Here is a 16,027-nt window from a genome sequence, read left to right as displayed (position 1 = left end):
AGGAAGACCTTGTGAGACTGGAAAATTGGGCATCCAAATGGCAGATGAAATTTAATGTGGATAAGTGCAAGGTGATGCATATAGGGAAAAATAACCCATGCTATAATTACACAATGTTGGGTTCCATATTAGGTGCTACAACCCAAGAAAGAGATCTAGGTGTCATAGTGGATAACACATTGAAATCGTCAGTTCAGTGTGCTGCGGCAGTCAAAAAAGCAAACAGAATGTTGGGAATTATTAGAAAAGGAATGATGAATAAAACGGAAAATGTCATAATGCCTCTGTATCGCTCCATGGTGAGACCGCACCTTGAATACTGTGTACAATTCTGGTCGCCGCATCTCAAAAAAGATATAATTGTGATGGAGAAGGTACAGAGAAGGGCTACCAAAATGATAAGGGGAATGGAACAACTCCCCTATGAGGAAAGACTAAAGAGGTTAGGACTTTTCAGCTTGGAGAAGAGACGACTGAGGGGGGATATGATAGAGGTGTTTAAAATCATGAGAGGTCTAGAACGGGTAGATGTGAATTGGTTATTTACTCTTTCGGATAGTAGAAAGACTAGGGGGCACTCCATGAAGTTAGCATGGGGCACATTTAAAACAAATCGGAGAAAGTTCTTTTTTACTCAACGCACAATTAAACTCTGGAATTTGTTGCCAGAGAATGTGGTTCGTGCAGTTAGTATAGCTGTGTTTAAAAAAGGATTGGATAAGTTCTTGGAGGAGAAGTCCATTACCTGCTATTAAGTTCACTTAGAGAATAGCCACTGCCATTAGCAATGGTTACATGGAATAGACTTAGTTTTTGGGTACTTGCCAGGTTCTTATGGCCTGGATTGGCCACTGTTGGAAACAGGATGCTGGGCTTGATGGACCCTTGGTCTGACCCAGTATGGCATTTTCTTATGTTCTTAAGGCCGTGGAGGCTACTATGCTTACTGGGGAGCCAAGACTAGCAGAATCTAGAGCTGTGATCCCTCCCCAGTACTACTGAATAAGAGGGCACTTCCACCAAGTATTTATGAAAGATCCCACTAAACTACATCCCCGCCAGCACAAGTTGGTAACAGTTGCGAACATTTTGCTTAGTCTGTCTGGGGTGAGGTACCAGTGGTAGAGCATCTTATATCCATTTTCTACAATAACTGAGGAGACAGAAGCTTTACGAATGCCTAAAAGAATGGAATTCCAATCTTCCTCTGAATAGTTTTCCCCTATGTCTCTTTCCCAAATTTGAAAGTGATTGGGTTTAGCTTTAATGGGGGGACACAATAGGTTATACAATTTGGAAATTAAACTCTTAATTTCTTTCGCTCCAGAGCAGGTTTCAAAAATAGTTTTACCTTGCTTGCTTAGGAGAAAATGGGCAATTTGTTGGTATGAAAGGAATTCAGATTTTGGGACTGAGCGTTGTGTTTCCAGTTGTGCAAAGGAAAGCACATGTATGGTCTACAAGAGTGATGCCTCAATCTCTCTAAGGCATAAACGCTGCTAGTGGCAAACCAGGGAGAAAAGACGTGTTATGAAAAAGATGGGAGAGCCTAAAATATTGATGAATACCCACTAAGAGTTTGCTCCATTTTCTCCAGATATTTAAGGTGTTGCGGGTGGTAGGTAGCATCTGGGGGCTATTCCACCAGGTGGTTCTAGGTTGCCACAAAGTAATGGCCAAGGGTATTGGAGTTACCACGCTTTGTTCCACCAATACCTACACCTTGGGGCGTTGAACATTATGCCAGCTGATCACTTGATGGAGTTGGGTAGCTACATAGTATCATTCCAGATTTGGGACTCCAAACCCCTCCTCTCATTTCGAAGCATACATATAGCTACGTTGTATTCTAGAGGGTCATCTGTTCCATATAAAACTGAAAATTTTCCGCTGCCACAGTTTAACAGGGCAGAGGGTATGTAAATGGGCAGAGTCTGAAAGAGATAAAACAGGGGAGGATATTCATCTTTACAAGGCAGATCCTTCCAAACCAGGAAAGCTATAATCTTTCACACTTCTCCATATCCTGCCAAAGCTGTCCCTCTATAGGGGAATAATTCAGCCCAAAAAGAGAGTCGGCGTGGTGGTCTAGATTTATGCCTAAGTATTTAATTTTTCCGGTGGCCCGTTTAAAGGGATGGTTAGCTCTTATATAGGTAGATAACTCTGTTACAAGTGATATTTAGAATCTTTGATTTTTCCCCATTTACTTTGAAACCTAAAACTCTGCTAAAGTCTCCCAGTCTATCTTCTATTGTCGTGAATGAGCGATGGGGGTCGCTAATAGTGAAAATGATATTGTACACAAATAGTGATATTTTAACCATAGAGTCGCCTACTAGTATTCCTGATACAAAAGGGTCCTTTCGAATTTTTATCGCCAATGGCTCTAAAAATAGGGCAAACGGCAATGGAGACAAGGGACAATCCTGTCTTGTACCTCTTCCCACAAAAAAAAAACCAATTGGAATATCCTCCATTAACTTTAACGCAGGCTTTGGCGGATTCATACAATTTATGGATCCAGGACCGAAAAAAAGGCCCGAAACGCATGTGTTCTAGCACCTTAAATAAAAATGGCCAATGGAACAAAGTCAGCATGGCTTTACTCAAGGCAAGTTCTTGCCTCACAAATCTGCTTCAATTTTTTGAAGAAGTTAATAAACATGTGGATAAAGGTGAACTGGTAAATGTAGTGTACTTGGATTTTCAGAAGGCATTTGACAAAGTTCCTCATGAGAGGCTTCTAGGAAAAGTAAAAAGTCATGGGATAGGTGGCGATGTCCTTTCATGGATTACAAACTGGCTAAAAGACAGGAAACAGAGAGTAGGATTAAATGGACAATTTTCTCAGTGGAAGGGAGTTCGCAGTGGAGTGCCTCAGGGATCTGTATTGGGACCCTTACTTTTCAATATATTTATAAATGATCTGGAAAGAAATACGACGAGTGAGGTAATCAAATTTGCAGATGATACAAAATTGTTCAGAGTAGTTAAATCACAAGCAGATTGTGACAGATTGCAGGAAGACCTTGTGAGACTGGAAAATTGGGCATCGAAATGGCAGATGAAATTTAATGTGGATAAGTGCAAGGTGATGCATATAGGGAAAAATAACCCATGCTATAGTTACACAATGTTAGGTTCCATATTAGGTGCTACCACCCAAGAAAGAGATCTAGGCGTCATAGTGGATAACACATTGAAATCATCGGTTCAGTGTGCTGCGGCAGTCAAAAAAAAAAAACAGAATGTTGGGAATTATTAGAAAGGAAATGGTGAATAAAATGGAAAATGTCATAATGCCTCTGTATTGCTCCATGAAGAGACCACACCTTGAATACTGTGTACAATTGTGGTTGCCGCATCTCAAAAAAGATATAATTGCGATGGAGAAGGTACAGAGAAGGGTGACCAAAATGATAAGGGGAATGGATCAGCTCCCCTATGAGAAAAGACTAAAGAGGTTAGGACTTTTCAGCTTGGAGAAGAGACGGCTGAAGGGGGATATGATAGAGGTGTTTAAAAGCATGAGAGGTCTAGAACAGGTAGATGTGAATCGGTTATTTACTCTTTCAGATAATAGAAAGACTAGGGGGCATTCCATGAAGTTAGCCTGTGGCACATTTAAAATTAATCGGAGAAAGTTCTTCTTCACTCAACGCACAATTAAACTCTGGAATTTGTTGCCAGAGGATGTGGTTAGTGCAGTTAGTATAGCTGAGTTTAAAAAAGGATTGGATAAGTCCATTACCTGCTATTAATTAAGTTGACTTAGAAAATAGCCACTGCTATTACTAACAACAGTAACATGGAATAGACTTAGTTTTTGGGTACTTGCCAGGTTCTTGTGGCTTGGATTGGCCACTGTTGGAAACAGGATGCTGGGCTTGATGGACCCTTGGTCTGATCCAGTATGGCATGTTCTTATGTTCTTAACAAGGTCAACGCCTTTTCAGCATCTATTGAGAGAAATAGAGCTGGGATGTTATTTCTATGAACCAACCATTGAATGTCCACCAGTTTGCACACATTATCTCCTACCATTCTTCCAGGGATAAAACCCACCTGATCTTGATCTATTAGCTGAGCCATATAATTGTAGAGGAAAGCCACCAGTATTCTAGCTAGTATTTTCAGATCCACGTTGATCAGGGAAATAAGCCTATAAGATCCACATAACATGGGATCTCTCACAGGTTTGGCTATGATGGAAATGCATGCAACATTGGAATTTGGTAATGAAGAATCCCCTGCCCTCAAGTAATTATATACTTTTTGTAATGGGGAAAATAAAAAAGGGGCAAATTGCTTATAAAATTTAGACGACAGGCCATCCAAGCCTGGAGCCTTTCCTTTCTTAAGAACATAAGAACATAAGAAAATGCCATACTGGGTCAGACCAAGGGTCCATCAAGCCCAGCATCCTGTTTCCAACAGTGGCCAATCCAGGCCATAAGAACCTGGCAAGTACCCCAAAACTAAGTCTATTCCATATGACCGTTGCTAGTAATAGCAGTGGCTATTTTCTAAGTCAACTTAATTAATAGCAGGTAATGGACTTCTCCTCCAAGAACTTATCCAATCCTTTTTTAAACACAGCTATACTAAGGGGCAGATTTTAAAAAGTTGCGCGAGCGCGTACTTTTGTTCGCGCATCAGGCGCGAACAAAGGTACGCCTGATTTGATAAGATACGTGCGTAGCCGCGCGTATCTTATAAAATCTGGGGTCGGCGCGCGCAAGGCTGCGCAAAATTGACAGCCTGCGCGCGCCGAGCCGCGCAGCCTGCCTCCGTTCCCTCCCAGGCCACTCCGATTTCGGAGCGGCCTCGGAGGGAACTTTCCTTCGCCCTCCCCACATCTTCCCCTCCCTTCCCCTACCTAACCCACCCCCCCGGCCCTATCTAACCCCCCCTTACCTTTGTCGGCAAAGTTACGCCTGTCGGCCGGCAGCCCCGCTCCATCCTTTGGTCCCGGGGGCTGGTCCGGAGGCCTCGACCATGCCCCCGGGCCTGCGCCACGCCCCCGGGCCCGCCCCCGAAACGCCACGGCCCGCCCCCAAAATGCCTCGTCAGTAGGCCCCGCCCCCAACACGCCCATGACACGCCCCCTTACAAAAGCCCCGGGGCTTTAGGCGCGCCGGCGCACGCGGGCCTTTGAAAATCCGCCCCTAACTGCACTAACCACATCTTCTGGCAACAAACTCCAGAGTTTAATTGTATGTTGAGTGAAAAAGACCTTTCTCCGATTAGTTTTAAATGTGCCACATGCTAACTTCATGGAGTGCCCCCTGGTCTTTCTATTATCTGAAAGAGTAAATAACTGATTCACATCTACTCATTCTAGACCTCTCATGATTTTAAACATCTCTATCATATTCCCCCCTCAGCCATCTCTTCTCCAAGCTGAAAAGTCCTAACCTCTTTAGTCTTTCCTCATACGGGAGCTGTTCCATTCCCCTTATCATTTTGGTTGCCCTTCTCTGTACCTTCTCCATCGCAACTATATCTTTTTTGAGATGCGGCGACCAGAATTGTACATAGTATTCAAGGTGTGGTCTCACCATGGAGTGATAGAGGCATTATGACATTTTCCGTTTTATTCACCATTCCCTTTCTAATAATTCCCAACATTCTGTTTGCTTTTTTGACTGCCACAGGACACTGGACCAACGATTTCAATGTGTTATCCACTATGACGCCTAGATCTCTTTCATTTTTATCCACTATGACGCCTAGATCTCTTTCATTTTTTCCACAAATACTTTCACATCAAGAGATTGTTCTACCATCCTTTTATTCTAATCAGATGACAAGGAAGAAAACAACACTTCTTAGATGTCAAAAAAGCATTAAAATAATATTTACATGGAATCCAAGCAAGAAATTAGAACAGCTCTTTGCACTAAACAGTATAAAACAATCCCCAGCCTTCCAACAACCAAGACTTCCATATTTTGTTGGATAAGATTAATCTTATAAAAGTCTAGTCTTGTGTGGAAAAAGCTCAAACTGCAGCATCTCCCTGGTTATATATAATGAGAGAGATAGAAAGATATTCCCAAGGCATTACAGGATAGGTAAATGGGTGTGTTCTGCAATACAAAAGTAACTTTCTTCAGCGCTGCTAAGAGTTCAAATTGTAGGGGTGCTTTGAAAATATTTTCCTATGAAGTTAGACTTGTTTGATGACAGTGAAGAAATTAAGATCATTGTAGCACTATGAAACTGCACTGATCAGGCTCGTAGAAATATCCAAGTATGCTAAAATGCTAGAATGTATATAAAAGATGTTAAAGTTCAATAGCGAGTTTTGGTTTATCTTCTGGTTCAATTTACAAGAAATCACAAGATGTACAAGAATTTAATCTCATTAGCATATATGAGATAAAATCATTCAGCCACCCAATTAGGAAAATACTAATCAAACTGACTCAATTATGTGTAAATTAGAGGTGGAGGCAATTTAAGCTACTGTATCACTAAGATTCTTTGAGACTACTTCTGAATTGCCTTGCTGATAATTGCACTCTCTTGGAAAAAGCCATTTATCTTAATAAAGATCCCTCTCTTTAATTTACCAGTGTTGTCTGTTTATTTATAGCCTACATGGTCAGCATGAATTTGAAATGTATGAAGTCTGCATAGGCATGGGATTTTATCTAGAAACATTCTGCAGAGTGGGCACAGGACATAAGAAGCAAATTCTAGGGCTTTGATGTGCTTTACAGGATAAGGAAAGAAAGTTTCTAAAGCAGAGAAGAGTATAGTGTTCTAAGCAAAAATGCTTTGTCAACTGACTCAGACAATGTAGTGGCGGAAAGGAGAGATGAAATGGTAATGGAGAGAATACAAAGGTCAAAAGCTTAGAGGTTGCTGAAGGTGTTGGAGACTGTGGCTGCCAAGATCTCAGGACTCGTAATTTCTTTATCTAAGGCCACTATCATATCTTGAGATAAGGTAGGAAATAAGGTTGCAAATAGAGCTCAATATCGTCACTGTTCGCAGTTGTATTGGCACTATATAGGTCTCTATAGAATTGAAAGAATCTTTCGCAAATGTCACTAGAATTAAATATTAGGGACCCTTTAGTATCTTTAATTTTTAGTACTTGGTTCTGAACAGTTGCTTTTTTTAAGCCGGTGGGCTCATTTTCCAGATTTATTCCCATATTCAAAATGCTCTTGTCTAACCAAGGAGAGAGAATATGCTAGGGATTGTGCTTCTAATCGCTTGAGCTCTTCACATGCGTGATCTAACGGGCGTAGTACTCTGGGGGACCCATCTTAGCATGCTGGGCAGCTTACGTCTGTATGGTCTGTATGGTAGCCCTCAGGTCTTCTCCTTTTCCTTCCCTCTGTTTCTTAACATAAGCAGTGCTGGAGATAAGCATTCCCCTTATATAGGCTTTAAGAGTCCCAGATTACTATAGGTGACTGTTCTCCATTTTCATTTGTTGCAAAAAAGGACTGAATTTCCTTTCCTAACTATAAAGTCTTAGTCTTGTAGCAGTGATTCATTAAGGCACCGGAATTTATGACCTTGATCTATATTGGCAAGGGAGACCTGGAACCATATGGATGCGTGATCTGACCAAACAATCGGATCAATCCCTTCAGATACTATATTTGGGTATAGGGTTTTTCTACAAGAAAGTAATCAATCGTAGAATAATTATGTGTGAATGGGAGTAATATGTAAAAGAGCGGGAAGTGGGGAAGCGGGCTCTCTACACATCTATGAGGCTCCACTCCTCCATAAAGGTTTTCAACTGTTTAAGAACATAAGAAATTGCCATGCTGGGTCAGACCAAGTGTCCATCAAGCCCAGCATCCTGTTTCCAACAGAGGCCAAAACCAGGCCACAAGAACCTGGCAATTACCCAAACACTAAGAAGAACCCATGCTACTGATGCAATCAATAGCAGTGGCTATTCCCTAAGTAAAATGGATTAATAGCCATTAATGGACTTCTCCTCCAAGAACTTATCCAAACCTTTTTTGAACCCAGCTACACTAACTGCACTAACCACATCCTCTGGCAACAAATTCCAGAGCTTTATTGTGCGTTGAGTGAAAAAGAATTTTCTCCGATTAGTCCTAAATGTGCTACTTGCTAACTTCATGGAATGCCCCCTAGTTCTTCTATTATTTGAAAGTGTAAATAACCGAGTCACATCTACTCGTTCAAGACCTGTCATGATCTTAAAGATCTCTATCATATCCCCCCTCAGCCGTCTCTTCTCCAAGCTGAACAGCCCTAACCTCTTCAGCCTTTCTTCATAGGGGAGCTGTTCCATCCCCTTTATCATTTTGGTTGCCCTTCTCTGTACCTTCTCCATCTCAACGATATCTTTTTGAGGTGCGGCGACCAGAATTGTACACAGTATTCAAGGTGCGGTCTCACCATGGAGCGATACAGAGGCATTATGACATTTTCCGTTCTATTAACCATTCCCTTCCTAATAATTCTTAACATTCTATTTGATTTTTTGACTGCTGCAGCACACTGAGCCGACGATTTTAAAGTATTATCCACTATGATGCCTAGATCTTTTTCCTGGGTGGTAGCTCCTAATATGGAACCTAACATCGTGTAACTACAGCAAGGGTTATTTTTCCCTATATGCAACACCTTGCACTTGTCCACATTAAATTTCATCTGTCATTTGGATGCCCAATCTTCCAGTCTTGCAAGGTCCTCCTGTAATGTATCACAGTCTGCTTGTGATTTAACTACTCTGAATAATTTTGTATCATCCGCAAATTTGATAACCTCACTCATCGTATTCCTTTCCAGATCATTTATATATATATTGAAAAGCACCGGTCCAAGTACAGATCTCTGAGGCACTCCACTGTTTACCCTTTTACACTGTTTCCTGTCTTTTAACCAGTTTGTAATCCACGAAAGGACATCACCTCCTATCCCATGACTTTTTAGTTTTCGAAGAAGCCTCTCATGAGGGACTTTGTCAAACGCCTTCTGAAAATCCAAATACACTACATCTACCGGTTCACCTTTATCCACATGTTTATTAACCCCTTCAAAAAAATGATGCAGATTTGTTAGGCAAGACTTCCCTTGGGTAAATCCATGTTGACTGTGTCCCATTAAATCATGTCTTTCTATATGCTCTATGATTTTGATCTTGAGAATAGTTTCCACTATTTTTCCCGGCACTGAAGTCAGGCTCACTGGTCTATAATTACCCGGATCGCCCCTGGAGCCTTTTTTAAATATTGGGGTTACATTGGCCACCTTCCAGTCTTCAGGTACAATGGATGATTTTAATGATAGGTTACAAATTTTAACTAATAGATCAGAAATTTTATTTTTGAGTTCCTTCAGAACCCTAGGATGCATACCAGCCAGTCCAGGTGATTTGCTACTCCTTGGTTTGTCAATCTGGCCTACTACATCTTCCAGGTTCACAGTGATTTCGTTCAGTTCGTCTGACTCATCACCCCTGAAAACCATCTCTGGAACTGGTATCTCCCCAACATCCTCATTAGTAAACATGGAGGCAAAGAATTCATTTAGTCTTTCTGCAATGGCCTTATCTTCCCTAAGAGTCCCTTTAACCCCTCAGTCATCTAATGGTCCAACCGACTCCCTCACAGGTTTCTTGCTTTGGATATATTTTTAAAAGTTTTTATTATGAGTTTTTGCCTCTATGGCCAACTTCATTTCAAATTCTCTCTTTGCCTGTCTTATCAATGTTTTACACTTAACTTGACAATGCTTATGTTTTATCCTATTTTCTTCAGATGGATGTTGCGGTTCTGGCCGCGAGCATCGTGGCCAGGCCCTTACCTCTGGGTTCCCGGACCTGCTCCTACTTCCAGAGGCCTGGTTTGCGGCCTGGTTGGTGGCGTCCACGCTGGGGCTGTGCTGCTGCAAGCCCTCCCATGGACTCTCGGCTCCTAGGCGCGCGCCACTTGGGCGCTTTTCTAGGCCGTTTCCCGCCAGTGGTGACTCCGCCCAACTTCTGACTCAGATGCCGTGGCCTTGATAAGCCAGCCGGGGCCATCCAGCCTTTGCCTTGCAACGGGTTAGCTTCACGGTTTCCTGTTGCACTGTGCCCCGGAGTGACTCGTTTTGCTTCGTTGCTCCATTCCTGCTACAGTACCTGCCTGGTTCCTGCCTGCTTGCTACAGTACCTGCCTGGTTCCTGTCTGCTCGCTACAGTACCTGCCTGGTTCCTGCTTACTTGCTACAGTCCCAGCCTGCCTGCTACTGTTCCTGCCTGGTTCCAGTACCCGAAGCCTGCTACGGTTCCTGCCTGGTACCAGTACCCGAATCCTTCTACAGTTCCTGCCTGGTTCCAGAAACCGAACCCAGTTACAGTATTGCTACTGTCTTAGTCTGGTTCCAGTTACCTGTCCTGATCCACAACCCGCCTAAGTCCCAGCGGCCGGATCCCTACGGGCTCCTCCTGTGGGGGCTTCTGCTTCCAAGGGTGAAGCCACCTAAGTCCCAGCGGTTGGGCTCCTACAGGCTCCTCCCGGGGGAGCACCAGCTTCCAGGGTGAAGAGCATCTACGTCCTGCCTGAACATCTGCCTCCCGGCCTGCCATTCACTAGAGACATTGACCACCTTTCCCATTCTCCAGCAGGTCGGCCCAAGGGTCCACTAAACAGAGACTCCCATAACAGATGGATCCTTCTTCCAATTTTTGAAGGATGTTTTTTTGGCTAAAATAGCCTCTTTCACCTCACCTTTTAACCATGATGGTAATCGTTTTGCCTTCCTTCCACCTTTCTTAATGCGCGGAATACATATGGACTGCGCCTCTAGGATTGTATTTTTAAACAATGTCCAAGCCAATGTTTTGTACGGTTCACCTTGTATCCTCGGCAGTTCCCTTCAGATGCGGGGAAAGTGGCATATATCCTGTCCCTGCTTGATGGGAAAGCCTTATTTGGGCTTCTCCCCTCTGGGAAAATAATGATTCTTCACTAACGGACTTACAACTGTTCATCACAAACTTCCGCCAGGCCTTTGATGAGCACGCCCGAGTAGCCACAGCTACGTCTGACCTGCTGCAACTTCGTCAGGGGGCTCGCTCCCTGGCAGATTATGCAATGGAGTTTCGGATTTTAGCCCAAGAAGTAGGTTGGCAAGATGGTAGTCTTAGGGCCATCTTCCTGGAAGGCCTCTCCGGACGCATAAAGGTCGAAATCGCTGCGTGAGAGCTGCCGGAGGACCTCAACGCCTTGATTGAGATGGCTGCTCGCATTGACTGCCGCCTACAGCAACGGGCTAAGGAGCAACGCTCCTCTCGCCATAGTCCAGCTCATGGGCCGAGACCTGTGCCCTCGCCCAAGAGTTCTCGTCCAGACGCTCCCACTTATGAATCTATGCAGCTGGGACGGGCCCCGCTCTCTGCTGAAGAAAGGCAACGTCGGCGTTCGTTGAGGTTGTGCCTGTATTGTGGCCAGAAGGGCCACTTCTTGGCACGCTGCCAGGAGCGTGCGGAAAACACCAAGAGCCTAGGAGGTCGGGAGGAGCTCCTCCTAGGGTATACTACAGCTCCTCAATGTACTGTCCCTGTTACCTTGGAGTATCCCAGAGGCTCCTTTGAGACGATGGCGTTCCTGGATTCCGGAGCCGGAGGTAATTTCATCCTGCAGGACTTAGTCTCCCAGTTGCGAATCCCTACGCATAGACGGGAGGTCCCGATACGAATTACCTCTATCCAGGGGACGCTTCTTCCAGGACCTGTCCAGATGTCCACAGCACCCATTACGGTCTGCACCGGGGCGATCCATTCGGAGGAGATAGCCTTCCTAGTGTTGGAGAAGGCTGTCCACCCTGTGGTGCTAGGGTTGCCATAGTTGCAGAAACACTCGCCCACGATTCAGTGGGATACGCTACAGATTGTCAAGTGGAGTCCTTTCTGTCTAGCTAATTGTATGAAAGTGCCTAGGACTCCTGTACTTCCCTTGATGCACTCTGCCGTGGTGCATCAAGCCGTGGTGACGGCTGCTCAACCCTATTCCACCAGAAGAATGTTCCCAAAACAGGACCTAGCCCCCCTGGGAGTTTTGTACCTCTGCCATCTGCTGGAGACTGAAAATACTGAGCTACTGCACTTGGCACACTGTCTTATGTTTCAGCAGTACAGGAAAACATTTATTCTCTGTCTCATCTGCTAGTAGGGGAAAAAACTCACTTGTCTGAACTGATCTGAGGCACAATAAGGAAGCATTTGTTTAGCATTTCTACTTTTTCCTTGTCTGCCTCCACGCTTTTCTGCTTGTCCATATCCTGCTTGTCTCCTCTGCATTTTATGGCCTCTCTCTTCACTGACATACCTGAAAAAGGCTTTGTCATCTCAGTTTACATCTTCAGCCATCTTTTCTTCCACATGAACATTTGCCTTCCTGACTATATCCCTGCCGTTTTCAAATTTACTTTATATTCTTCCTTCTGTCCCTCTTGCTGAGAACTCTCATACTCTGCTGCTTTTAAATTGGGAGGGGGAGGGAGGACTGTCTTGTAGGCATTCTAATAGGAGGAGCTACGCCATTAACAAGGAGTTAACCAATCCAATTCTTTGTTATAGTATTGTTTTACTAGATAAGAATGCTACCTTGCACATGATTAAGTGGAACAGCAGAGCTACTTGCTGCACTTATGCTCTTGCCTAAAGGGTGGGAAGAGATTATCCTCCAAACTAACAAGAACTTCCAGAGCATCTACCTAGTTGGTGACTTGGTCTCTGACTGTTTTCAGAGGATGATAAAGAATAGCTGAGAGCTTCTGCACCTGCCCACCATTTTTCTAGCAAGCAGGAGGCACTGAGGCTTTTATTATAAAGCACTAAGAATTGCATGTTTGCATTTGCTTAAAATTGTTTATCAGCGATCCAAGATGGCGGCACGTTAAGAGTCGGAGCTAACTGACCTCCTGCTTTTCTTCCTGATATAGCGAATTTCTAAGAATGCCACCTAAAAGGAAGGGAAAGGTCAGGGTTTATCCCTCGACACCCCCTCCGATATCGATTCTACAGCAGGAGATAACACGGTTTCTTACCTCTACAACCATTGATCCAGGAGTCGAGGAGCCCTTGGAGCGGCGAACTGAGAGTGAGTTACCCGTTCCGGAGGAGACCACCCTGAGTCCAGAACAGAGAGCAGTTCCGACGCAAGGGACAGGGCTTGTATTCCAACCCGACGTGCTGGTTGGAGGGACCTCTTCCGGGTTACAGGCAGAGACGCCAACGCTGACCGTTGCTGCACAAGCAACGTTAACAAGCTCGGTCGTCCCGGATGAAACAAGATCCAGCGTGGGAATTACAGAAATCGGACGGGGAGAAGGGGCAGTTGGGGTAAATTCAGTGAGTTCAAGCCTGCCAATACCACAAGAGTTTACCCCAACGTTTAAACCCCTGAAAATCCCAGACCGCCTGAAGTTGTGACTATGACTGCGCTTTGGGACTTGATGGCGGGAGTAGCGTCGGCTGTAAATCATTTAAGTGAGGAAGTGGGGACATTGGCTTTTCAGAGCTCCAAAAATTCAACTGAATTCCAAAAGAAACTTGATCAAGTTTCTAAGAGAATTGTGACGCTGGAGGAGAAGGAACAAGCAAATTTAAAATTTCATGCAGCAGTTGTTAAAGACAATCAATCAATTGCTAGGAGAGTGGAAACACTAGAGAACGCTTCCAGACATTTAAACATCAGGATCTTAAATTTTCCTCAGGTATTGGGTGAAAACCCTTATATTTCCTTAAAAAGATTTATGATAGAGGTCCTGTGTTTTGATGAAGAAAATATGCCAGCAGTTAATAAATGCTATTTTTTACCTAAACCTATCTCTACATTAAATAGAGTAAATATTCAGGAAAATTTAACCCAATTGTTAGAAGATTCTACAATAGAATAGACAGAGTTACTTTATTAGTGTCATTGATATCTATTATGGATGTTCAGTCTATTATGAAAAAGTATTTCAGTAAATTTCCGACTGTTTTCCTTAATGAAAATGTGAAGATTTTTCCAGACTTGTCTCCGATCACCCAGGGTAGGCGCAGAGAGTTCTTAGCTCTACACCAACAGGCCATAGCATTGGGTTACACTTTTAAAGTTAAATTTCCTTGTAAATGTTTTCTAAAGAAAGGAGCTGAAGTCAATGTATTTTTCACTCCCGAACAGTTGAAAAGTTTTCTTTTATTGAAAACTCCTATTACATCATCACCCATAAATATGTAAATGTAATGGTTGTGATATGTGCCTGCCTTTCATTTGTTAAAAATATTGGTTTTTCTTGTTTAAATTCACTCTCATAAATATTGGATCCTAAAATTTTAGCCATAGGCTATATATATATTGATTTATAGTTTAAGAAGGATGAATGATGTCTGTATTATGTTTAATTTTTACTTTTTTATTTTTTCTTCTTTTTCATCCGATCTGAATTTCTGTATTTGCAAAATTTGAAGGTTTTGTAAACTAAAAACTGATAAAGAATTTAAAAAAAAAATTCTTTATCAGCAAAAAAAAGACCCCTCTCTCTCAGTTGTACTTCAATGGAACATTCCATCATCCTATGTGTCTGATCTGGCATTTAGGGCAAGTTGGTTCAATGCCCACAGGTGTTTTCTACTGAGCTCTGTAGGGGATGTGTAACTCCTTACTGCAGTAGAAACTGAACTAGCCCAGAGCTGGTTACAAACAGTCTCCACCCTAACTAAACTTCAGAGCTCAGGCTTTCCACATTGCCAGCTGCAGCCAAATACTTGCTAAAGCAGAAGTTTATTATTAAGATTCAAATGTCTTCTTGTTGTTGGCCTCTTCTACTCAGATAAGGGCTCCACTCATACTATATACAGTACTGTTTGAGCTTACACCTTGCCGATATCCATGGTAAAACAGGAGTTTTGTTTGTTAATGTTATTTATCTGCTATGTAAAACTCGCTTTCAGAACTATTTTTTATGTGGAGCTGGAAGGCATGTGGCAACATAACAATACAATGCTCCCTACCAGCAGTTGGAGCTGGTGGAGTTAATTCCAAAGTCCGAAGAAGTTGTTGAGAGTCCCTTAATGTTTCAGCTGTTAAAAGAAACAGTAGGATAGGGCTGAGAAGAGAGCCTTTTAACTGAATTTACATTGGGATGCTGATAGGAAAACTGTGGATAGGAAATGTAATGTGATCTGTATTTTTCTCTCTCAGATCATCCTAATAATGTAATATTAGCCCCTCCTACTTACCCAGGAATCTTTCCCACCAAAATACTGAACTGATTTGAGTTTACAGGAGGAGCAGTAAAAGTTGAAACACAAGAAGACTATTAAATATGCCTGCTTGGAGTTATGCTAGAAGCATGCACTTCTCTAACTTCACATTTGACTTATCCAACCTCAGCTGTCAGGAACAGAAAAGTGCAATGAGAGGGCGACTGGCGGTCCAATGTAGAAAGCAGAAATGCAGTGGTGTGGCTGCTGGGATTGCAGCCCCCACTTTCCAGCTGGGCACAGACTCACCTTCAGAGCTCCTTGCTGAGCAGAGTCTCTCAATTTGCTGAGTGATGTGCGCAGTCGCGCGTTCTCATCTTCCAGGACATTTATCCGGATGCTATTAGCCTGCATCTGTTTCTCCATGTCTTCAGCCACATTCCCAGAGCCTGCAAAGAAACATGTGCCTCACAGAAGAGAGGTAGGAAATCCACTTTTGATAAGGGTAGGTTTATTACAGCTTGCAGGGAAGGAAGTAAAATAATGAATGATTATATAATATCTAGCTTCTATTCCTTTCAACCTCAGCATCTAAGATGGAGCACAAGGATAAGGATCATAAACTGGGTCTCTGAATAATGAATGCAGCTATAAAATAGGAAGACTGATTTAATAAAGTTTTCAAGTAAAATAAAGTTTCTGTGAAGTGTATCCTTAGTTTCTGCTCTTTAAATTATGCAAATGTTTTTGACCTGGAGGTTTCCTCCTGATTCTTTGTACTTAAGGTCATTGGAAACCAGAGCTGGGATCTGACACCATGAGCCTTCATTTACAAACATCTGG

General features: G+C 43.1%; 1 protein-coding gene across 4 annotated transcripts in view; it reads right to left on the bottom strand.

Moving 5' to 3' along the window:
• Positions 1-16,027, bottom strand: part of CCDC157 (coiled-coil domain containing 157) — a 158,080-nt gene that overhangs the window by 39,551 nt on the left and 102,502 nt on the right. For 3 of the 4 annotated variants that reach the window (XM_029572037.1, XM_029572036.1, XR_003852047.1), the window contains one exon: positions 15,494-15,633. In XM_029572037.1, coding sequence (XP_029427897.1) covers positions 15,494-15,633 — 140 coding nt within the window. Of the gene's footprint in view, positions 1-3,922; positions 3,963-15,493; positions 15,634-16,027 lie in introns of those variants that run through there. The other variant, XM_029572039.1, reaches the window with a different exon arrangement.

This window comes from Rhinatrema bivittatum, chromosome 11 (assembly GCF_901001135.1).
Source record: "Rhinatrema bivittatum chromosome 11, aRhiBiv1.1, whole genome shotgun sequence".
Classification (NCBI taxonomy): Eukaryota; Metazoa; Chordata; class Amphibia; order Gymnophiona; family Rhinatrematidae; genus Rhinatrema; species Rhinatrema bivittatum.
The sequence above is the reverse complement of the archived record's forward strand: the minus strand, read 5'-3'. Positions and strand labels throughout refer to the sequence as shown.